The sequence below is a fragment of the Vigna umbellata genome, chromosome 1, assembly GCF_029865625.1.
Source record: "Vigna umbellata cultivar VRB3 chromosome 1, Vumbellata_1.0, whole genome shotgun sequence".
NCBI lineage: Eukaryota > Viridiplantae > Streptophyta > Magnoliopsida > Fabales > Fabaceae > Vigna > Vigna umbellata.
This window is the reverse complement of record NC_142165.1, coordinates 79,924,219-79,948,879: the sequence shown is the minus strand read 5'-3', so window position 1 is coordinate 79,948,879 and position 24,661 is coordinate 79,924,219. Positions and strand designations below refer to the sequence as shown.

At 31.8% G+C, this 24,661-nt stretch overlaps 1 protein-coding gene across 3 annotated transcripts; it reads left to right on the top strand.

The window, feature by feature from the left end:
• The first annotated feature begins 10,756 nt into the window (after positions 1-10,756).
• LOC124823920 (filament-like plant protein 7) lies at positions 10,757-15,928 on the top strand. Of its 3 annotated transcripts, none has more exons than XM_088104336.1 (6): positions 10,757-10,922; positions 11,804-11,913; positions 12,112-12,259; positions 12,411-14,649; positions 14,770-14,830; positions 15,160-15,928. In XM_088104336.1, exons 2-6 carry the CDS (start codon positions 11,815-11,817, stop codon positions 15,664-15,666), a joined length of 3,054 nt encoding a protein of 1,017 aa, XP_087960462.1. In that variant the 5' UTR covers positions 10,757-10,922; positions 11,804-11,814; the 3' UTR covers positions 15,667-15,928. The 3 variants fall into 3 exon arrangements, with proteins under 3 accessions (XP_087960462.1, XP_087960461.1, XP_087960460.1); XM_088104335.1 differs by having other exon boundaries at positions 10,757-11,570; XM_088104334.1 differs by having other exon boundaries at positions 10,757-11,913.
• Positions 15,929-24,661: the final 8,733 nt, after the last annotated feature.

The window sequence follows — 24,661 nt, the reverse complement described above, 5'->3', positions numbered from 1 at the left end:
GCTCGGTCTTATACTAGCATTTATGCTAGTGTTGTAACGCTCGGTCTTATACTAGCATTTATGTTAATGTTAGCGCTCGGTCTTATACTAGCATTTATGTTAGTGTTAGCGCTCGGTCTTATACTAGCATTTATGTTAGTGTTAGCGCTTGGTCTTATACTAGCAGTTATGCTAGTGTTAGCGCTCGGTCTTATACTAGCAGTTATGCTAGTGTTAGCACTCAATCTTATACTAATATTCGGTTTAGTCTTGATATTCAACTTAGTTTTAATACTCAATTTTAATATAGTGTTAGACTTTCCCTAGTAGTCAACCTTCGTTAGTGTTCGGTAAATTGTTAGGTCTTGTCTATGATAGACTGTTCGGTCCTGTCATGGGGAGGTGAGAAACTGTTCGGTCTCCAAAGTTCATAGGGTTTTCAGTATTATGAGTGAGTATATGATTGGTGAATGACATGCTATGTTAATTGATGAGGCTTTATGTTTTCAAGTAATATGGAAGAGAATTCCAAGGAGGAATGTCTCGTGGATGGTATTTGAATTGTAAAGTATGAATGTGGGTATCGTGCTAAGCTGGTGTTTATCCTGATATTTTGTGATTACTCATTCTCAAGTAGAGAGGAGTAACTCATGTGTGAGAATGACAGGAGATCCTTTAACCTCAGGGTATCGAGGTAATCTTCACTGGACTAACCTTGTGGGGTAGCTTGATGGGGGTCTTGTTGCACCACCACAAGTGCAGGAACACCTATAGCTACACATTCATACAATTCGGATGGTCAAGTCAAGTGTTCGGTCTATGCATGAATTATGATGTTCGGTCTATGCATGAGTATAATGTTTGGTCATATTACTTGAGTATTCGATTTGTATATGTTTGCTTGTATTCGATTTTGGTATGTTGTAGTGTTCAGTCTTGCATTGTTTGGACTTGTGTGAAATGTATGTATGTGTATACAATTAAATTACATTAGTTTACCCTTATTTCCTGTTTTTGTCCATGTTTCTTGTTCGATTCTTCTTTTACAATGATCAGCATATGGGTGTGAGCAGTTGGAAAGGAGTTCTCGGTGGAGTAGTCCTTGGAAGGAGAGGACCCCTCGGCTTAGTACAAGACCACTCGGTCTTGTGAATATTTTTGTATGAACCGTTCGGTTATAATCCTAATTTGGTAATAATTGTTCGGTTATGCACATAGTTTTGGAATAGTGTAGGACTTTTTGTAAAGTTTTAAATTTTATGGTTATTTTGTAATAACTGTAAGGGTAACTTTATTTTCAGTAACTGTTTTACTATATTATTAAATGATGACACCTGTATATAATTTTATGTTATATTTTTTGGATATTACAATTAATACGTAATAGAAAAATATAGAATGTGTTAGACATTTCAATCTACACCATTGAGTGATTCCTCCTCCCACCTCGTAATCCATATAGATATTTTTAAATTATTTATTGATTACATAACTCTTTATATATTAAATATAACTCAATGTTTTGATTTGTTATTTTATTTATGAAGTATTAGTATTTTTTTTTTGTTGATTGTTGAAAATTGATTGGATTGTATTAATCCATTCATAAATAAGTTTAGTGGTTAAGTTGCAGTATCTTTAATTACATTTTGTATACTTAAAAGTATAAGTTTAGATTTTATTTTTCATTATATATATATATATATATATATATATATATATATATATATATATATATATATATATATATATATATATTACGTAACATGTTTCCTTATTTATTTAGTCAATAACATATCTTCATATTTTAGTTTTTTGGTTAACTCTTTAATACTATTTTAATTACAATAATTTTTTATTTTCATAAAGGACTTAGATTTTAAATTAAAGAGTTATTAATGATCATTTTAACCATTTCATTTAACCCTTTTTTTTTTCATGTTCCCGTGGGCCTATCCATACAAAAAAAATCAACCAGAAATTGTCAGTTAGCACCTTCTCTCTCCTTTTACTCCTAAGGTCGTTTGCCCCACTCTCCCAATCTAAATACACATCAAATTAAATAACCGAAGTAACATAACCCTATCATGGATTGAACCCAAAAGCCCTTAACCTGCAAGCCTCATGCCTCTGCCACAAAGCTACAAGCTTTTAAATTACACGTACACACAATAATACAAATATATATATCATACAAAACTACTAATGTAGTTATTTTCGATAATCATGTTCTACAATTGAGGTATATTAAGACTTGATAAAAATGAGAAAATTGTGAGGAGAACTATTATCATAGACCATTTTCTACTTCGGTTCCACAAACAATCGAGACAATAGATTATATCTTATTTGATATAATTATTTAATTTTAAGGGTCTATGATAGCGCTTCTTCTCATAATCGTTGTAACATACCTTTTTTTGCTTTAGTTATAGAAATAATCGAGGCCAAAAGTTTTTTTTTATATTTTTTTAAAATATTTTTATATTGAATCTCAAACAGAAAACGTTTGAACCAAACTTGCCTTTCCCGATGGTTGAAGGTAGCATAGTCCATAAATGAGGAGCACGCAGGGAATTCGTTTGTTCATCTCTTGTTGCATGTTATTATCCAACATCGCGCAACTTCCAAATCTTACACAGACCACAACATTTCAAAATATAAACAAAAGTATTAAGCTTTATCTTCGTTCTAGAGGAAAAATCTCAAACAACCTACAAATGAACTAAATGAGCACAATCAAAGACAGGGTGTGGTTTACATGAGCCAACGTAGAATTTTTCCCTCTTGGAATCACAAACCATACCACTATATGTAATTGCGTACAAGAATCAAAGCATATTATGTGAGTTAACATGCCAAATCTACATTATTGTGCAAACACAAAAGTGCAAAAAAAAAAATGACAATCAAACTGACCATAACGGTAGAGACAAGCGAAAGGGATGCCAATAACAAGTAATCAACATAGTGCGATAGTGACAGCAAGGTGCGAAGTAGAGATGGTGGTCGAGTAGTGAGGGTGAGCTTCAAGTTTGAAGACGAAATGAGTCGAGTAGTGAACGGTGGAACTCGTTCACAAAAGAAGGGAAAAGAGAAATGTGAAATGGTAACATGTGTTTCTTTTACGAATATAACCCTAGACGAGGCATATGGCATTTGTTATTCGTAAAACCGCTACAAAAAGTAGATATATGACAATGATTGTTCAAATAACCAAGGCCATACGTCCTTCCCAAAAAAAAAAGACAAGTGACAATTTTGAAATTTTGGTTAACCTTATGGCCTCGATTGTTTAGGGAACTGCTGTAGAAAGTAGATACGAAATCAACTATTCAAATAAATGAGGCTATATGTCATTCCTAGAAACAAAAAAAAAAACAAGTGGCAATTTTGATCAACCTTATGGCCTCGGTTATTTAGGAAAATGCTACAGAAAGTAGATACAACAGTGGTTGTTCAAATAACTGAGGTCATATGTCCTTCCTAGAAGAAAAACAAATAGTAATTTTAAAATTTTGATCAATCTTTTGGCATCGGTTATTTGGGGAACGACTACAAAATTTAGATATGAACGATTGTTTAAATAACTGAAGCTTTATATCCTATTTAGAAAATAAAAACAAAAAATAACATAACTTTTGAAAAAAATTTAAAATTTTGGTCACCTTTCAACTTCAATTTTTGAAAATTTTGGTTACCTTATTTGGCCTCGATTGTTTAGGGAACTGCTGCAAAAAATAGATACAACTCAATTGTTCAAATAACTGACGTTATATGTCATTTCGAGAAAAAAAAAGTGGCAATTTTGAAATTTTGATCAACCTTATGACCTCGTTTGTTTAGGGAAATGCTGTAGAAAGGAGATACAACAGTGGTTGTTCAAATAACCGAGGCCATATGTCTTTCCTAGAAAAGAAAACCAAGTAGCAATTTTGAAATTTTGATCAACCTTTTGGCATCGATTGTTTAGGGAACCACTACAGAAAGTAGATATGAACGATTGTATAAATAAATGAAGCCATGCATCTATTTAGAAGATAAAAATAAAAAATAACAAAACTTTTGAAAAAAATTGAAAATTTTGGTCACCTTTCAACTTCGATTTTTTATTATCTGATGTCAAAAGTCCTATATGCTTCAGTTATTTTACAATTGAGGTCTATAAGTTCTTGAAATTTTAAAAAATGTCACTACGTCGTTATATGTTTTGGTTTCTTCAAAATCGAAGCATATTACGCGAGTTATTACATCAAATCTACACTATTGAACACATCATATATAAATAAACAATAAATAGATAAAAATATAAATTAATTTATTTATCCACCAACAATTTTAATACAAATCCACACCAAACTAATTTATTTTATTTTATTATATACTTTATTTTATTATTTTTCTTTAGGTTTTACAATTATAATCATTATATTTTATTAGTCAATTTATTAAAGTGATCTAATTAATATAAATATATGATTAAGGATATATATTATGAAAAATTAACTTGGTAAAGACTATAAACAATATTGTAATTAAACGAGGCATCAAATTAAAAATATTGAAAGTTACAAAAGTAAAATTACATAAAGGAGTTATAGTTATGTATTCCTGTTTTTCTTCTCATAAAATAGAAAACCACTTTTTTATCTATGTTTTTTCTAATGAAAAATTTAGATTGACTTTTCCATATTTTCTTAATTGAAATTTATTGTATGGTAAGGTTTGATTGTTATTTATAATTGATCTCTTTATGTTCAGTAACCAAAGTAAGAGTGTCATGCTAGCCGAGTTTACTAACACTAATGCACAGACTATAGGTACGTTAGTGAAGTACCTTTTAATCTCATTCTCAACTAAACTTCTGTGTGTTATAAGAAACTGAGGCATCTGAACTATAGCATTCTAGAGCATCAACCTGTGCTCATAATTTTCCCTTTGCAAAAAGAAAATGATAAACAAAAACCCTTTGTGATAAAGTATGCATTTCATGATTTTCAAAGTCAAAAGTATGATTATTTATGGTCTTCACTTTTCTTAAAGCTAATTTATTTGGGAGGTAATGTGGGGCAATCTGCCAGAGTAGCTTAACGTTGGGTGCAAAATCAGCAGTAAAAAACCATGTAAGTGTGAAATAATGACCAATGAAACAATAATTAAAACTAGTTAAGAAACAATGGTTCAACTCAAAACACGTATTCGGAGACAATGGTCGGTTGTTTCTTTTTCTTACTGTTGAAGCCACCGTTGGACATGGGCCACATTCATAAGCGAACGAAAAAGAAAAAGCTTACATAAAAATCATCAATATTCTCGTAGATCTTTCATGATTAAAGGTTGGTCTTGTTGGCAGTGTTCCGAAATGTTCTCATACAAGTCCTAGTAGGCATGGAGTTCTGAAGCATGTCAGGTGTTCGTATTTTTACACGTGTTATATTGAAGATGCTAGGACGATTAGGCAATTATATTAAAATGTGTTGGGAGATTAAATTAGGTTTAATATTTATCTTTTAAGATGTAAGAAAACATTTCGTATCCATAAATTAAGTAAATATAATAGTCCTGCAGTTTAGTTTTAATTTGGTCAATCTTCAACTCCCACCATTACTGCAATAAAAAAGCAAATACAATTTCAGTATAACTTCAATATTTCATTGTTTATGGTTTTTCAATTTCTAAATTGGGTTGGTTCAATTTTAATTAACCCAACTTATAATTAGTTAAAATTTATTAATGATTATAAAATTAAGATTTCTTAAACCAGAAAAAAAATTATTGTGGATGGTATTTCTCATTATTTAAAAGAAAAGAATATATTCATTAATATTAAAATTTGATATTATCATTTAATTACAAGTTATCTTGCATAATAAATTTAAATTTATACATATCTAACGTAGAAGCTTATTTTTTTTAAAAAAAAAGAGAAAAAACTGTTATGTACTGGCGCTTAATATTTGTTTTTAGTGTTATAAGTTTTATTTAACAAAAAATAAATAATTATTGGATACATTACACATTTATATTGTGGTATATTGTATTGATTATATATTAATAGTTAATCTTGTTAATATAAAAAGATATATCATATTATAATATTATACTAATGATTAGTTTTAATTTAAAATATTTGGTGATTAGTAGGTGGTGAAAAAAAAAACAGTTTTAGAATTATGGTTAAATATAGCTTTAAAAAACTTTATAATTTTTTTTAAAATGTTATTATTAGACTATTTAAAGGAATGTCCACTAATTCTAAAAACAATTTTTGAGATGTTATTGTAAGATCTGTGAAAGGTATTAATCATCAATGAAATTATTATAGTAGAAGCGATTACTTAATCAAAATAAAGAGTATGTTTCACAAACCTCTTTGATGTATAATATATGTCAATATAAAGTCATAATTTTCTCATAAAACTCTATATATAATATTTCGGAGGCATATATGAAAGGAAGGTTTCTCATATATATTATATGTATGCCGAAAAGTTAGAAAAACTTCAACTTATTAGAGCTTAGATCATTCGAAACATGGAGAGAACTCATGTTTATATACCCTTGTTAAGTTAGATTCCTAACATAAGGAGCAGCATACCCTCGTGTTAAGAGTGAACTTTATTATCTAAACAACTTTTTTTAAAAAAATTCGGAAAGACATTGATATTTGATACTTAATTTTAGAGAAATAATAGTATATAGTTTGAAGAGACTTATTATATTTATCATAGAGAAACATGTTAATCGTTTAAGAAAATCTTGTTTTTGAAGTTTAACGTAACGTTTAAACTAAATGATTAATCATTTATGATATATGATAAATGTGTTAAACACTACCTTTAAAGATGACCAAATAATATGAGAATGTTTGATATCACAAGAGCACCTAAGGTATACATAAAAAGCGCTAAAAGCTATAGAGCTCCTAATAGAGCATCTAATCTTTGTAGCATTTGATAAAAGATGAAACATTTGAATAAAATTTTTGTTACATAAATAAACAACTTTACAACACTATTTGTGAAAAAGCTTCTAACCACCGCTAAGTAACTTAATCACTATTTGCGAAAAAGCTTTAAAACATTATTCAAACGCCCCCCCTCCCCTCCTCTCTCCCCCTTTCTAGTGTTCTCATATATTTCAGTTGGTATTAGAGTTAACCTTAAGGATTAGTTCTTAATAGATCACGAGGAAAATATCCTAATTGCTTGATGAAAAACGAAGGTTATATCGCAATCACACTCCTCTTTTAAGGGAGAAAAGTTCGATTATTATTATTACATTCTTTGAGTCCTGCCACATTGATATGTGGGATGTTGTAGAAAGTGGAAACTATCCACCCTTAAATGAGAAGGGTGAGTCACTAGAAAGAAGCAAATGATTTAATGATAAAAAAACACAAGTATCTTCTGAACTCCAAAGCTAGAAACTCTCTAATGTGTGTTCTTTCTGAAAAGGAGTACAAGAAGGTTCACGCCTTTAAAGGAACAAAGGAGATGTGAGATACCTTAGTCATCACTTATGAAGGATCAAGTGAAGTAAAAAGAAATAAGCCCAGTCTGCTGACCAAACAGTATGAGCTCTTCTTGATGCTGGACAATCAAAGCATACAAGCAATTCAGTAGATTTCAAATGATCTTAAATGAGCTGAGATCGCGAGGTAAGGTTTATGAAAATTTTGATAATACTAATAAAATTCTTCGCAGCCTTCTTAGGCAATGGAAACTGCAAGTTACAACTCTAAGAACCTTAAAAAATCTTAATGGGAAGAGCTTAGAGGAACTTATTAAAACCCTTAAAGTCCACGAGCTGGAGCTTCAACAAGATGGTATGCTAAGAAAAGAAAAGAGAACAATTCTCAAAGCTCAAAAGCCTACAAGAAGGACACCAACAAAAACCTTTAAGGCTGAGGAACCCACAAATGAGTCTAACGAGGAAGAATACTCCAACAACAAAGAAAAGAAAGATGAACTATCGTTCATCTCAAGGAGAATCCACTCTATGTGGAAAAAGAAGAGAAACACTCCCTTCAGAACGAGACGTATCGAATCAACCTCGAGAAGGGATCCAAAGGAAATAAAAGAAAAGAATGACCAATAGTCTCCTACGAGTACACGAGTGTGAGTTTCACTTCTTAGATGATCTTTTTGTTATTTGTGTGCTTATCCTTCTTGATCTTCTTTCCAAGGTATCTTCTATTTATAGTCTTCATGAGAAAAGATTGGTTAGACAACGCTTGTCTTTAATCTTCAGATCTTCGTAGCCTTTTCGTAGGTAGCAGCCATAGTTGAAGTCAACGTGTTAGAGGAAACATGCTTTTTATAGTACTTTAACAAAGTAGGTTGTACAAAATCTTTAGCACGACTTTTGATGGAGAGATAATTCCATGAATGTCTACTTTGTTTCTAACGTCCACTTCTGACTTGTTCATGATGAAGCAGGTGAATATGTGCAGTAGACATCTACATAAAGTAGAGTAGAGATGACATATATGTTCTTTTTCTTATTACTTTTTTTGTTTGAAACATTGTGCATTTAATGCTTTGCATTGTGTGTTAAAAATAAATTGATGCTTGTCAATTTTTCTATACATGTAGATCATTTAAGCACTTTTGAAAAGATACCAAATATTGATTCATACAAATTTCATCATTGGATAAAAACATTGTTTAGTATAAGGTATAATTTAACCTTTTAAAGACGTTTACTAACAACTCATCGTTTAGGAATCTTTGTTTACTATAAGAATGCGTTTAGGAAAGTGTTGTTCAACACATTGTTTTTAAAGCATTGTTTATAGCTTTAGCGTGTTTACTAAAAACATCATGTAACACATTATTGCATTTTTCAGTAAGGTATAGTAAAAGCGCGTTTAACAAAAATATCATGTAACATATTGATGCATTTACTAAAATATCATTTAATGTAATGACCCTTTCATAATAAATCATCATTTAGTAATAACTCGTCTATTGTCAATGAGATCGTTTGGTCCTAGCGCGTTTCCTAAAACTTTTCTTTGTTTATTCAGATGCCATAGCACTTGTTTCATAAGATGTCTTTCACTCAACGATATTATTTTCACAAAGATAATACTTTGTCAAATACTCATTTTGTTTATAATTGTTTGTTAAACTTCAAAATAGGAAGGTGTTAGACAGTTCTGTTTTATAAACGAATATTAACATCACATACATGGAGTCACCTTTTGATGGGTGTTAACACCAATTTAACCCAAAGGACCACATTGAATCTTTTAAAATAAATTAGACATTGGACTATGGACAAATTTTTTAAATAGTTTGTGTAGTAAACTCAATAAATATTGAACCAAAATCCTAATCAAATCTTTATATTACATTTTTATTCTTATTCTAATATTTGATGTCCAAAACAAATGAAAAAAACTTATCTACAAAAGACAATTTGATGCTCAAGTCAATAAATAAAAGAATTTTAGGATCTATATGATTATGAAAATGTGACCGTACTCCTTAGAGAAATACCACATATATTTATAAGTTTATTGTGTGTTATGAAATTTGTTACAAAACTAAAATATAAAAAATACGAAAAGATAAGAAAAACTTAATATATATATATATATATATATATATATATATATATATGATAAATCACTTTGATAATAACAATAATATATTATTTAATCATATAATAGGATATAAAAAATGTTATTTATGATATGGATATATTGTATAGTTATACTATAAAAAATGCGGTAGCAAAATCAATAAATATGTTTGATATTATTACTTTAATCACTTTAGACTAATAATACGCAGTACTATTTCCAAATTCTAATGATGGGCTATTATGGATCTCCATCTAGAACACTCAAATAAGTTGAAAATAAAGTAGTTTTCTCTAATTTTTAAACTACTAACTTGTCTCAATTAAATCAAACCGAAGCATTAAAATGGTGACCCAAAAATGACTGGTTCAGTTTAACCAAGTGCAAGAGGACCAACAAACCAAACTAAATTGATAAATTCATAGTTCGAATTATTATAAATTTCAGAGAAAGAAAAACCAGTACACTAATTTGATCCGGTGGACCAATGAGTCAAGTTGGAAAGAAAAAACATGATCCATGAGAAATTCAAACCAGTCTGTCTGTTTGGTCCCTTTGCTCAATCTAAATAAAACTATTTGACAACTTTTCCTGGTACAGTCACTCAACCAACTTTTAGGCTAGGATATGTTCTCGGGACAAGATATCCACCAAACAAAAACCACTTTCTATTATTTACAAGATATTTTTGTGTTTGCGGTGTTTCATTGAGTAGTAAATTTTGAACAGATGTGGACAGAGAAAAAAAAAGTTAGGCTGCACAAAATATATTTGCAATTATCATATAGTAGACAAAGAAACATAAAAAAATTGTGGTATGGTACAAGAATATCTTTTGGCCATTGGTATCAACACTAGTTTCGTATCATGATTTCATCCGAACCTGAGAACATTCAATGTGTTGAGGGATTGGTCTCTCTTTTGTACCCATACTGATCCCGTGTCTTTTATGACCTCCTCTACCACTTCTGCCAATTTCATGACTTCTCCTTTTCGTAACTGTTACTTCTCTTTCACTCCATTGTACATTCACAAGTGACTGTGCCTTTTCTTTTTGTATCTCATTTTTAACCTTTTGGTTACATCGTATCAAGCGTTCAACTTTTTTAATAGGATATTACAAATATATATATATATATATATATATATATATATATATATATACACCTTCGGACAAGGATTCGTAGGTGTCGGTGGAAAGGGTAAGCATCCTATGACATACCCGTTGGGATTTTTCTGATAACTTATCTGCCTCTTGTTTTTCATTCACCTCCAACTTCCATTGGTAGCTAGTTGGAGTTTTAAGAGTGCCTTTCTATTTTTAAGTCTTGTTCGTGCTAAGTTCTGTCAGGTAGGAGCTGTCTTAGTAGTTTGCACTATCAACTTTTCCAATTAGTGTACTTGTCTTTTAACCTTTTTTTCCTTCCATTTCAACTGTCGTCATTATATGTCTTAATATGTTGTCTGGTTCTTTTTAGAGTTATACACTGTTTGCATCTGCCATGAACACTGGGTATTATTACCATTTTAACAGCATTCTTGTGACTGTTTGGAAAGACAAACTAATTAATGTTGCCATGTTAAAGTATTCATTCTCCCTCTTACGCAGATTTTATTTGAGAATTTTCTGTTTCCATGTTTATTTATTTTCTCGATTCTTCATTCGTGTTCGATAGTTCAGCATTATCAACCGAGTTTTGAATTTCACCAAGAACACAAAAAAAGGAATGGGTATTGAGTACCGGATTTTATTGGTGGGTCTTCTTGCTTTCAGAATATTAACTGAACGAAGATCAGTGACGCGTGCTTGTTGATAAAGTACTTCATATATATTTAGGATCCCATTCAATTAGATTTAAACACGTCTTTTTACTCTCTGAAGTCTTAACAATGTTGAGTTTTTACTTTTAGGCAATTCAAAGCTAATTTCCGCTTCATCCGGTCAAAAGGTTAGCCATAAAGGATGAGCTTTCACAATGCTTCAAATGATTGATAAGATGTCAGTAAAACTGTTCATTAACAGTGGAGTTTTTCTCGCTTACTTCGAATTATTTTAATGAGTGGAATGAACTTGAATTTGTAACCTGAACCCGTATTTGCTTCAGTCTTTCTTTATTTTGCTGTTGTATTGAAACTTGAGACCAGATAGAGAAACTAGTGTAGGAAAAGAAATTAGCTATATTGATTGTTACCATTCAATAGCATGAAAATTTTCTCTTGGTTCGTGAATAGTACCTGAAATCATGAACCACAAGCCATGGCTTTGGAGGAAAAAATCTATGGAGAAAACAGTCTTTGCTGGGGACAAAGATGTCAGTCCTTCTAGACCCATCGAAGAAGAGGTACTCAGTTTACTCAATTTTGTATGTTGCTGTCTGTTTTCCTCGTTCGGTTATCTATCTATTCTCTTGTTTTCTAGTTCTCTGCCTATCATCAGAAACCGGTTATATTTCTACCTGCTTAGTCTTGCCAAAGTGTTGATACTGGATCTGAATTCATACAAAGAATTCTTGATCTGACACAGTAATATATTTTTTCAGGTACACAAACTCCCAGTAACTAAAGAATCTGGATCCGAAAGATCATCGATAAGTCTAAATGAGAAGTTGGCAACAGTCATTCTTGATTCTCATCCTGGAGATGACCCTTCAGCAAAACATGACCAAAAGTCTCAACAGGAAATGAGAGGTAACTTATTGTCACATTTTCCCCCACCTTCTTTTCCCACCATTATGGTGCTTAGTGATTTTTCTTTAATTAGTGTTTTCTGCTTATGCTCTCATCTTCCAATTTTTGGGCGTACGATTTTTTTATTCTGATCTTTCAAATCTTTTGACAGAAAAAATAGGTAAGGACAAGACAAAACAGGAAGTAAAATGTGCTAAAGACTTGGATGAAAAAGCGTCTTCTGTGACTGTTTCTCCTGCAGATGCAACATTGAAGGAACCTTTGCAGCCACCAAGCTGTGTTCAAGAAGAAAAAGAGAAAAAGTTGTGTGGTGACATTCCAAAGATAGCAATAGAAGATAAGAAGATTCAGAAAGAATTGGAAGAGAAGTTGAGGAACACAAGTAAAAGGATAGATGACCTAACTGCCGAGAATACTCATCTTTCTAATGCCTTGCTAACCAAGGAAAAATCAATTGGGGACCTAGTAAAATGTAAGCAAGAAGCAGATGCTGAGTTTAGTACATTGATGACGAGATTAGACACCACAGAAAAGGAAAATTCTTTTCTAAGATATGAGTTTCACGTTCTGGAGAAGGAACTTGAGATCCGGAAAGAGGAGACTGACTATAGCCGTCAGTATGCGGATGCCTCTCATAAACAGTACCTTGAGTGTTCTCAGAAAGTGTCAAAGTTAGAAGCCGAGTGTCAAAAACTCCGTCTAATGCTACAAAAAAGACCACCTGGTTCTGCTGGTATGGTGAATATGAAGAATGAAGTTGGAATGATGAGAAGAAGAAAGTCCAATTCCAACAGGGAATTGATCAACAAAAACAATGATTTTGGAAACTCTTCTGATGTATCTGAGAAAAGTTTGGCCTTAATGATCAGACGCTTGCAAGATCTGGATGAGGAGAACAAGGCTCTCAAGAGAATTTTAACCAAGAAAAATTCTGAACTGGAATCTTCTAGGCTTATGTATGCTGAAACAGCTTCCAGATTATCGCAGGCTGAGATTCTACTTAGAAAGGTTTCTGAAAATCAGAAGTGTATGGAGCTAGCTAGGTGTTATCCCACATCAAATGAACTTCCTTTGATGTCGAATTTTGACATTTATAGTGATGATGAGGCTATCTCTTCTGGATCCTGGGCGAATGCTCTTATTTCAGAACTTGAACATTTAAGAACTTCAGAGGCTAAAGTTCGTAAGAGTAGTAAACCCACTGAAGTTTCAGACATGAGTTTCATGGATGACTTTGTTGAGATGGAAAAACGAGCTATAGTTTCTATTGATACACCTAAAAGAAGATGCTTCTCTGATATAAGTGGTAGGGAGCTAGTGCCTGTTGAACAAGATCTTCTGGGCTTCAGTGAGAGGAAAAAGGAGATACAATTGAAATATACAACTGAAAAATCATTTGACTGGCTTCAGATTGTTTTGAATGCAATCTTAGAGGAGAAAAACATATCAAAACGAGGTCTTCATGAACTGTTTGATGACATAAAAATTGCTTTGGATTGCATGAATCACCCAACTGCTTGTCAACCTGACACAGAAGCAGAAAGCAGGCAACACTTAAGTTCTAATTTGAGAAAGTCAATCCACAGGATTATCAACCTCATTGAAGGTATTGCTCCCAAGCCATTTATGTGCAGCAATTGTTTAGATTGCTTGGGGGAGAATAAGCATTCAGACATATCCCAGTCATCAACACCCAAAGACTATTTTGTTCATGTTTTCCAATGGAAGGTAACAGACTTAAATCCTCTCCTGCACCAACTTGTTCACACCTGTAAGGATTTGTTAACAGGGAGAGCTGATTTTGAAAATTTCACTGAGGAAGTAGCATTTGCTTTGGACTGGAGCGTTAATAACTGTGCCACCTCCACAAATGCTGCAATTGCAAGGGATAGGATCAAGAAGCATTTTAGCAGCCATTTATCACAAAATGAAAATAAAATAGATGATGAAGATGAACAGGCTTCTCAATCAGCCTCGTATGCATATCAAGAAGATCAGTGTGAGCTCTTCAACACAAAGAATAGTCACTGTGATCTCCTTGAAGATATTAGGAAGTTAAAAGATGATTTGAGGAATGCAAAATCTGCGAAGAAAGACTTGGAAGAAAAGCTGATGTCAGTAACAGATGAGAGTCAGAACTATGCAAAACAATATCACGGAGCACAGAATAACATCAAAAATTTAGAATCTGAAATAGAGACACTGAAAGATCAGATTGAGAAACAAAAAATCATAAATGAAGACCTTGATACACAGCTTACAATGGGTCAGGTTAAGTTAAATGACATTTTCCAAAAATTTTCGTCCTTAGAAGTTGAATTAGAGGATAAAAATAACTCCTGTGAGGAATTGGAAGCGACGTGTCTAGAACTTCAACTCCAATTGGAGAGGTAAAGATTCTATTAATTTCCTCTCATAAGTTTTATGATTTCCACTCCTACTACAATTTTCTTTAGCCATGCACAATGAATCTAACTTTCTGACTTTGAGAACATGAAAAAATATTACAGCATTGCAAAGAAGGAATCTCCAACATATGGCAGATACGAAGTAGAAAAGATATACCAAACTGTAAGTAGTTCAAAGCTCAGCTAATTGTAGATATATCATGTATGACTAGGACACTGTTATCATTGACTCTGGTGGGTTCTTTATGTTGCAAGGGCATGTATACTATTTGCATTATCATTTATCAATTTGAATCAGAAATGAATAACTCATGCATATCTGTAAGAAATAATGGATAGGTTGGAAACCTCAACTCATGATTCATTCATAAACAACAGAGATCAATTCTTGTACTCATGTTCATTTATGGAGAGTCAAATCTATCAACATTACCTGCATTTTCTTTTGAACTAAACACTCAAATAAATCTACAAAATAAATATGTAATTCAGGGCTGGGAGATCACAACAGCTTCATCAAAGTTGGCAGAGTGTCAAGAAACCATCTTGAACCTCGGGAAACAACTCAAGGCACTTGCTTCATCTAGTGAAGTAGCACTTTTTGACAAAGTTGTCTCCACAACCAGTACTGTGGCCAATCCAACCCAGAAGAAGAACTTGATCAAACGATCCTCTCTACGCAATCAAATGCAAGCTGAGGATGAAGCTAAAGGAATTATCCGTAAGTCTTTCCAAACTGAAGAAACTGGCAGAGAAAAAGATGCGCAGATGCCACCTCTTCTTCAATCTGAAACCGAAAAATCTCTGCAAAGTCCTAATGACTTAGTTCATTCTCCAGCAACAAGCCTCACTTCAGAGAAAAATGATAGAAGCAAAGGCACAGGATCAATGGCAATTGTGCCAGGTAAAAAGAAAGTAGGCTTTGGTTTGCTGAGAAAGCTGCTGTCAAGAAGAAACAAAGGGAGGGCTAAGGGAACCCAGTTATTAGCCAAAGCATAACTAAGAAGGATCTTGTATAAAATATCAAGACGTGGTTATGTTTTTGTCTTTTGATAGATTCTAATGCAACATGTTTTATCGGTTGGCAATGGCTTCTTTGATTCGATATGATTGAGGTCGCGAGTTGAGACCCAAAGACTGAGAGCAAAGGTTTGGTAATGTAAATATAGCCGACGTACATATTCATTGGCATTTGAGGTTAAGCCACTCGAGTTTGGAATGTTTTCTGTTTGCTTTTATTATAAGATGATATTGCTTTTCATTTTAAGGCTTAATTAACTTCACATTATATAAATTTGGAAACTTTCTATTTGAATTTAACAAATTTTGATTTAATAAGATTATATTTTTAAAATAAATACCTTCTATTTAGTTTTTTAATTAACCCTTTTTAGTGTATGATATAATTGTTACCGTATTATATCGGTTTCATGAGTTGAGTTTATTATTTTTAAATTTTATGATCTATAATTTTAAAATTATATATTTTATTATTTTACAATTATTAAGAGAATTTTTTTATAAGATTACAATATTATAAGATTAGAACATTATAATATTATAAAATTATACAATTCTAAAATTATAAATTTATAAAACTAAAAAATAATAAAATTATAATATTATAATATTATAATATTATAAAATCATAAAATTATAAAATTATAAATTTATAAAATTATAAAATCATAAAATTATAAAATTATAGAATTATAGACTTACAGAATTATACAATTACATAATTATAAAAGGGTTAAATATGTTTTTAGTCCCAAAACTATTGGCCGTTTCTGGTTTTCGTCCCTCTTTCAAAGTAAGGTACAATTTGGTCCTCATTCTTTTCGAAACGTTCGTTTTAGTCCTCGAAAACTAAACACTGTTTAAAAATTTGGTCCTCATTTAGCAACAAATGAGGACTAAAACCAAAATTCCGAGGACTAAAACGAACGTTTCGAAAAGAATGAGGACCAAATTGTACCTTACTTTGAAAGAGGGACGAAAACCAGAAACGGCCAATAGTTTAGGGACTAAAAACATATTTAACCCATTATAAAATTATAAAATGAGACGGAGTTTGTCTAGATTCTTAGAGTTCATCTTAAGAGTCCATGTTTACATTCTTGTAATTTGTTTGGGAGTGTTTTGTTCTAATAAAATGTTTTTACAACTTTATCTGTTTTTAATGTTATGTGCGTTTATACAATATTTTTCCGACTATCTTCATTAACCGCATGCAAAAGATAAAAATAGAAAAATATAAAACATATAAGACTTAAAAGACTTAAAAATAAAAGTTGAACTAAAAGAATTAATACATCGTTTAAATTTGTATTTCTTAAACATAAAAAAGGGAAAGATTGTTAAAGACAAAATCGTTTATATGAACAAACGATCTCATGTTTTGAAGTTTAATCAAATAATATTAAACCATGTTAAAAGATCATAAAGGAACCTAGAATAAAAACGTAGAGTCAAAAGCCCAAAATAAACAAAACTAGAACGAGAACCCAAAACATTAAAAACATAGGAAAACACTTAGGTCCTAGGAAATAGGAAAAGATTTAGGCTAGAACAACCAAACGCTTGACTAGATGATGTCTTGTCTAAAAGTGTATGAGAGAGAAGTGAGCTAAATGCACTACTACATAAAAGACTTTTAACGTCTGTTATTTTGGACTTTTGACGTTTGATCCCGTCTCGACGTCATATTGGTGACGTCAATTGGACGTGAGATCCTTCATCGGATGTCAATAGACATCAAATCTCCCTCAACAGACGTCTAAATAAACGTTGGATCTTCCTTGGCAGACGTTTAAGTAGACGTAGAATCTCCCTCATCAAACGTCTAAATCGCTGGATTACCATGGACAAAGATGACGTCGGACAATGCACTGACAGATGCCCACAAACGTCGGACATGCACTAACCGATGTCTACATTGTATTTTTTTTAAAAAATAATAATTTCTTTTTACAATAAAACCACACCTGAAAAACAGAAAATCATCCCAGCACATCATAATATAATATATTCTATGTGTTTCAAGTTAACACGATAGTAAACAATCTAAAAAACATTCCAAAACTTAAACTATCAAAACTTAAACTTAAACTAAAGCTAATTAATGATCAACAACAATAAAAGTCTTCCTAAAGGCATGGGCATGAGTCCTAAGTCCATCTCTGCAGAAGATAAGTTACGCACTCTTGTCTTATCTTTTTAATTGTCTCCTCTGATATAGGAGATATATTCTTGAAGCACTGCAAAATGAAGAAAAATTCATTATGTTTACATATGTTCAAAGCTGAATTTGATTTGTAATGTATTGAAGATAAGCATCATTACCTCAGTCTAGTCATCTGTAATATCAGCTCAAATGATGGTTTTAATCTAAGTCATGACATAGTAGCCACATTCCCATGAATCTAGCTGCTTGTTACACTAAAATGACAAACTAAATAGTCAAACATTTAGATCATTCAATAACATAGAAAATGAATAAGAACTATAAATGACTTATAACCTTTGGATACAGGATTTGAATTAGCTGACCTCGGGGTTTAGCCATAACTCTATTTACATTGAAAACACAGGGTAATATTAATATAACTATATTCATCATAAAAATTTAAGGTCAACATGAATTTGAAACATATAAAGAGAAACACTTACCCTGCAAGCATGTGTTTCAAACCTTTTTTCATCCTCCAGTGCAACAAACAAAACCATAGAATTTTGTATTGTTTGGGAATGATGACCATCGGTTGCTAGTGAGACCTATCATGAATCATAAATAGTTAGTAAATTAATTAAGTAAACTTTTATGAAATTTTACATTTTGCAACCCATACCCATCAATGTATGGCACAAGATATATGTCTCTATTTGACTCAAGTATCCATGTTTGCAAATAATTTTGTTTGCTCTCAACTGTGTTACCAGAAGGTTGAATGGTATGAGGTTCAACAAATCCGTACATGGAAGACCGACCTTGGTCCACAATGACTGTGTCCATGTACCTATGACAACAAAGTTAAGTTATTAGAAACTAACAATCTAAATATAACTAATATGGAAGACAAAATTGACTATCTTACATGCACCATAGTTGAAGGATTGAAATATTCAACATCCTATCTCCCTCAATGACCTCTAGTGCATCACTCAATGTGATATATACTGACACATGGCATTGGAAGCCAAATACTCTCAAATCCTAGTACAATTCTAGTGGTCCTTTGGACAACTTGGGTAATTTTGTGATGAGCTTTGTAAGAGGATCATCCTCTACTTCAGCCATGTCATCATCTTCATCTATGACTGGCTCATGCATGGGCTGTTTATGAGGACATATGAACTGAAATTAAAATTTTCGAAGTTATCAATCAATATTTATAAATTTAACATATAAATACTAATAATAGAAATATAATACATGTGGTGTAGCAATGTGTGACATGATCAATGCTTTAGGCCATGCTATAAATATTCCTATGGCCTCCCTCACAAAATGAATTTCTGAAGTCGATACAAACACCTGGGCTTGGGGATCACGAACTTCGCCAATCGTCACACGTACGTGGTGGGGTAATAAGGGAGCACCATGAATGTCTGCCTTTCCTCACGTACTCGTCTGACACCCACAACGCGTGGAGGATCCCCATCAGCCAACAACTCATACTGATAACTATACTCAGTAGGGTCTACAACAGAGCATGATCCTCTTGTGCTGACCCGAGGTGCTGTTGGAGCTTTAGTGGGCAACCCTATGGTGCCTTGGGTCATGGAATGCAACTTCTCTCTAAGTGCTCTTTGGATTTCTTTTTGTTCTTGTAGTTGCTCCATAGATCTCATGCTTTGGTTGAGCCTTTCCTCCTACTGAAGATCCATCTTTCTCAGTGCCTCTTTACTCATGGATTCAGTGCTTTTTTGTGTAAGGCCAAAGTAGTCACGAAGACCAATCGTCCCACCAACCATACATACACGGTCGAGGTGCTTGGGCTTTCCAAGGACCGTTGTTAGAATGTCGTCCCTACCTTGACCAACAAATGAACACTGAGTTTGGTGTTCAACCAACTCATCTTGCATGTAACAAATAACTTTGTTACATAAAACACATGGGATGCACAATCAATTAATGTTTAGAATTTGTACTTATAATTCTTTGTAAGATCAAGACAACTGAAGAGGATGTCATGTTCTCATCAGACTTAGTCCAACCTTCCACATCTCGTACCTAGCAAGTGTAGGTGTTAGGTCGAGGGACTCAAGTCCTAAGGCTTTTACTCGACTCTTTCTTATCTTCCTCTCAAGTAATGCGTAACCACCTCATGATAACACGTGCGATGCATCATTTAGCCTTTGTCTTTCTTGCACGACTAACTTTTTATCCTAACAAACTATGTATATTCGTAAGTATAAAATCATAATTTAATGCATTATCTCACTATATAAATATAGAAATATGTTAAGAATTATAAAGAAAAGTGTATTTTGCATTTAAACTTATATTAAAATTATAAAGAAACATACTTACAAAAACTTAAATTTCATTCATTTTATAATATTATATGGTTACAACGTAAAAGGTAGTTATAATGTTTTATAACATTAAGTACTCCTTGTGATCGGTAATGTTTATAAATCAATAAACTTACTTACATTCAAAATAAAGAAAAATAATAAATAATAATAATAATAAAACACAATTACTTTTTATATTATTTTATAACAAGATAATTGCGTACCTATTTGTCATGATCTGACCCATCAACAAATAGTATGTCATCTTCTCCCAAGCATCTAGCTACATTATTGACAGTTGGATCCAGCATAAAGGCATACATCTCCAATGTTTTTGTTGTTGATATGGTTCAGAAGTTCATCTAGCTACACATTTTATATGGCATTAGTGTGGATAAAAATATTCAAATATAGTTTTATAACTATAAATTTTTTAATGCCTCCCATTCAGTACTTTAAAAGTATTTTTATATATGCACATGTATATTATTGCTTGGAAAAGTACTTCAACATTAAAAATAAAGAACAGTAAATATTATTATTAAATATAGAGGTTTGTAAACTTACAATTATTTAGTTTTCAAATATTAATAAATTAAAACTATAATGATCTTAAACGCTAAAATGTATGAAAAAGTAGTAATACAAATTCCTGATAGTTGCTTGATGATTTTGACAATTTTGTTACTTTCATTACCTCACGACTTGATCTATACAATGTTGGTGAGATTCAGACCCTCTTTCTTGCACCAGAAGAGAAATTTGAGAAAAGAAAGTATGTTCGGATCTCTTGATTCAAAGTGACATTCTTCAAACTCGCGATGTGGCCGTGGTGATTCTAGAGGCGACTTCAAAGGGGCAAATTCAATTCTAGAGCAGGTTAAGGGAATTCTGGTGGCAAGAATTTTGATGGAAAAGGAAGTTCGAATGCTCATAATAAATGGAATTAAGGTCATCTTACTTGTTGATTATTAGAATAGATATAATCAAAATTATCGCAATCAACCTCAAGTTTGTGTTTCTCAATTTCATCAACTCTGTTTTGCCTCTAATGATTCCACTATTCTTTGGTAACCTAATTTTGGTGCACCTCACTGTATTACTCGTGATCATTCCAATCTTTTTGTGAAGAATTTGTACACAAGTTCTTTAGAGGTGAACGTTGACAATGGTGCATCATGCATAGATGGTGTATTGTAAAGTAAATTTTTTTTAAACAATTAAAAAAAAAGCAGCAAAAGTCTAGAATGTGAAAACAACTGATGACTCAAATTTTCTCAAATTTATAAGTTTTGAATGCATTCCTCGACACTAAATCTTGATATTGTTTCTTTTAATTAGTTCATGTCAATTTAATTTGCATTCAAATAGTAGATAGCCGAGATACATTTAAAAAGAATTATATCCAAGGCTATTTGTTTCGATTTAGCGAGTAGTGAATCTTCATCTTCTTAGAGTGACCATACAAACGAATAGATTTTTTTCGCCTTGTGAATTAATAAGTCCTCTATTTTATTAATTCAAAGATGTTGGCCTTCATATCCTCTCTTTTTTAATATGATAGAAGACTTTGTTGGGCTAAATTATTAGTATAACAAAAGGATACAATAATTATTCTTTTCGACAATTAATAACGGTTTGAGAATCGAAATATATTAATTTGAGGTAAAAAAAGAAAAGAAGGATTGATATCGAATATAAATCGAAGCATAAATGTCAAGATTTTGCTTTGGTTAAAAAAAACTGAAGCACTTTATCGAAACTGTACCCGAATCAAATTAATGTGCAATTAAGTACAATATATATTAGGGAAGTAACTCCTAGGTCGTCTCTCAAGCACCAACATTTGGTTCAATCATTACATCGAACACGTATTGGTCACTAGCTCAATTGCATGCTTCCAATCACAAATTAACAACAATTTACCGCTCCTTTCACCCCTAATCCAATAGAGTTTACCAACTAAGCCAAGACTAATCCTATTTTCATAAAAACGAATTAAGCAAACGCAATGTACCTATTTAATCCATTATGCTCCATACAGATTGATCAACTAAGTGGAGATTCAATCCCCAATTAGGCAACTAAGCATATATCCAATTGCAAGAACACAATCAGATTTAATATAATGTGACACAAGGCAACAAAGACAACGGTGCAATTCAAAAATCTTAAGTAAGCGATGTAATTTCACTAATGACCAACCAAACACACTTAAGCTACCATAAAAACAAAACTAAAACAACAAAACAAAGTTGAAATTGAAAGCATTATAGTAGAGAAAACATAACAGAATCAATCGTAACAAAATCGAAACTACCATGAAATTAGAAAACGAAACTGCTAAGCATAAATGGGGAAAATGAAACTGAATAGAAAAAAGAAACTGTAAACGAAATTGAAATTAAATGCGAAAACGAGATGAGGAAAACAAAATTGAAAACTGGAAATGAAAGCACAAACAAAAATGAAATTGAAGCAACAAGACAAAACGAAATTAGAACTAAACTAAAATTATTCAATATATGAAGATGGAAAGGAAAGAAAAACCTCATCCATAAACAGAACCTCATCGAGCCAAAACTCACGTTTGGATAAATTTTCATTCAACTAATGCTCCCTCAATCCAAAAACTCCTCAGGTGTTCCTCATGTTCCTCTCGACTCTTAGAATAGATGAGAATGTCACATATAAACATAACAACAAACTTATCTAGACAAGGACAAAAGATCTGGTTCATATAATACAATAAAATGGCAAAAGCATTCATAACACCAAACGACATCACCACATACTTGTAATGCCTATAGTGTGATTTGAAAGTCATCTTCTGTACATCTTCCAGCTTTACTAAAATCTGATGATAGCCATAACTTAAGTCAATTTTTGAAAACACATAGGCTCCCCTCAATTGGTCCAAGAACTGATCAATCCTTAGTAGCGGGTATTTTTCCTTAATAGTAACCTTATTTAGTTGGCGATAATCTACACATAACCTTGAGCTCTCATCTTTCTTCTTTACCAGTAACATTGGAGCCCCCACGAAGACACATTTGGGCGAATAAACTTTTTTTCCAACAAATCCTCTATTTACTTCTTTACTTTCGCCAACTCAACAAGATTCATTATGTACGGAGCTACAAACACAAGACTTGTAGAAAATGTGCAACAAAATATTTAGCGTAGACAAAATTCGAAAGCGGGGTGAATTGGTTCGAGTTAAAAATCACTTTCTTTTTAACAAAATTTTGCTTTTAAAAATTTCTTTGATAAATCTAAGAATTTACTTTGAATAAAAGCAAATAACTAAAGTAGAGAAAGGAAGCAAAAAATTACATAATTGATTTTTATATTGGTTCGGATCAAAAGATCTTATGTCCAATTGTTAATATCTCTAAATAAGGGAATAACCTTTTCACTGAAATGAGTAATAATTTATAATAGAGAAATAAAAATGAGATTAAAAAACATCTCTCTTAACCGATAAAAGATGACTAACACCTTCTTTTGACACACAAAAATTAACACCTGATTCTGCTTGATAGATAAGCACCATCAACTTAGACACATTAAGTAAGAACTCTTCCTTCTACAAGCACCGAAACCTCAAGTTCCTTAAACACTCAGAGTTTTTTTAGCCAATACTCTTGCTTTGAAATAATTTAAGTAACCCTTAAAGAATTTTGAAACACACTATTTATAGGCGAAGGTTCGAGCTAGGTCAGAAGCTTAAAAGCCAGCTCCCAACTGCTAGTAATAATCGATTATCCCAAACTATTATAATTTTATTAATCATGAAGCAAGTACAAGTTCTATAATTCATCATTAGGGAAATCATCATATTTTTTCATCTAAATGACACTCAATATTAGTTAGCCTATTATCTAAATAAAAAATGAGGTCACATAGATGGCCAGATCGAATGTCTTGAATTAGTTGAGATTTTCTTGAATTGGGAAGAAAAATTTGTGATAGTTCATGTTTTCAATTTTTTAAATTTAATTAACAAAAAAAAAATCAAGTGACATGTATATAGTGAAATGTCAAAAAATAAAAAGTTATGGTGCAATGCTACTAGACAACTGAGCAAATTGTTCATGTCATTACATTCTAATGATTAAATTCACATATTTCTAAAATTAGTGATTAGATTGAGTCAAAGTTTTAGAAAGTGAAATTTAAGAAACTAAAAACATATTTAACCATTATTTATATTAACATAAATATAATAATTATTTTCTTAAATTTATGTATTTACACTATTTTAAAAATATTATTTATTTTTAGGTAAATATTACAATCCTATACTAAAGTGTTAAACTAATATCTTCACGAATTTATTTTTCACAAAAAAAAAATGGATACACATATTTTGTTTTACCATTTACTCAATCATCGAAACGTCTCGTGCAAAATGTCTTCCCCACCGTTCTTCTCCTTGACCTCAAGAACTTAAAAGAACTTCAAGACA

Coding starts and splice junctions, on each gene's coding strand:
- LOC124823920 (XM_088104336.1), top strand. CDS start 11,815: ATGAACCACAAGCCATGGCTTTGGAGGAAAAAATCTATGGAGAAAACA. Junction 11,914..12,111: donor CTAGACCCATCGAAGAAGAG/GTACTCAGTTTA, acceptor ATATTTTTTCAG/GTACACAAACTCCCAGTAAC. Junction 14,831..15,159: donor TAGAAAAGATATACCAAACT/GTAAGTAGTTCA, acceptor TATGTAATTCAG/GGCTGGGAGATCACAACAGC.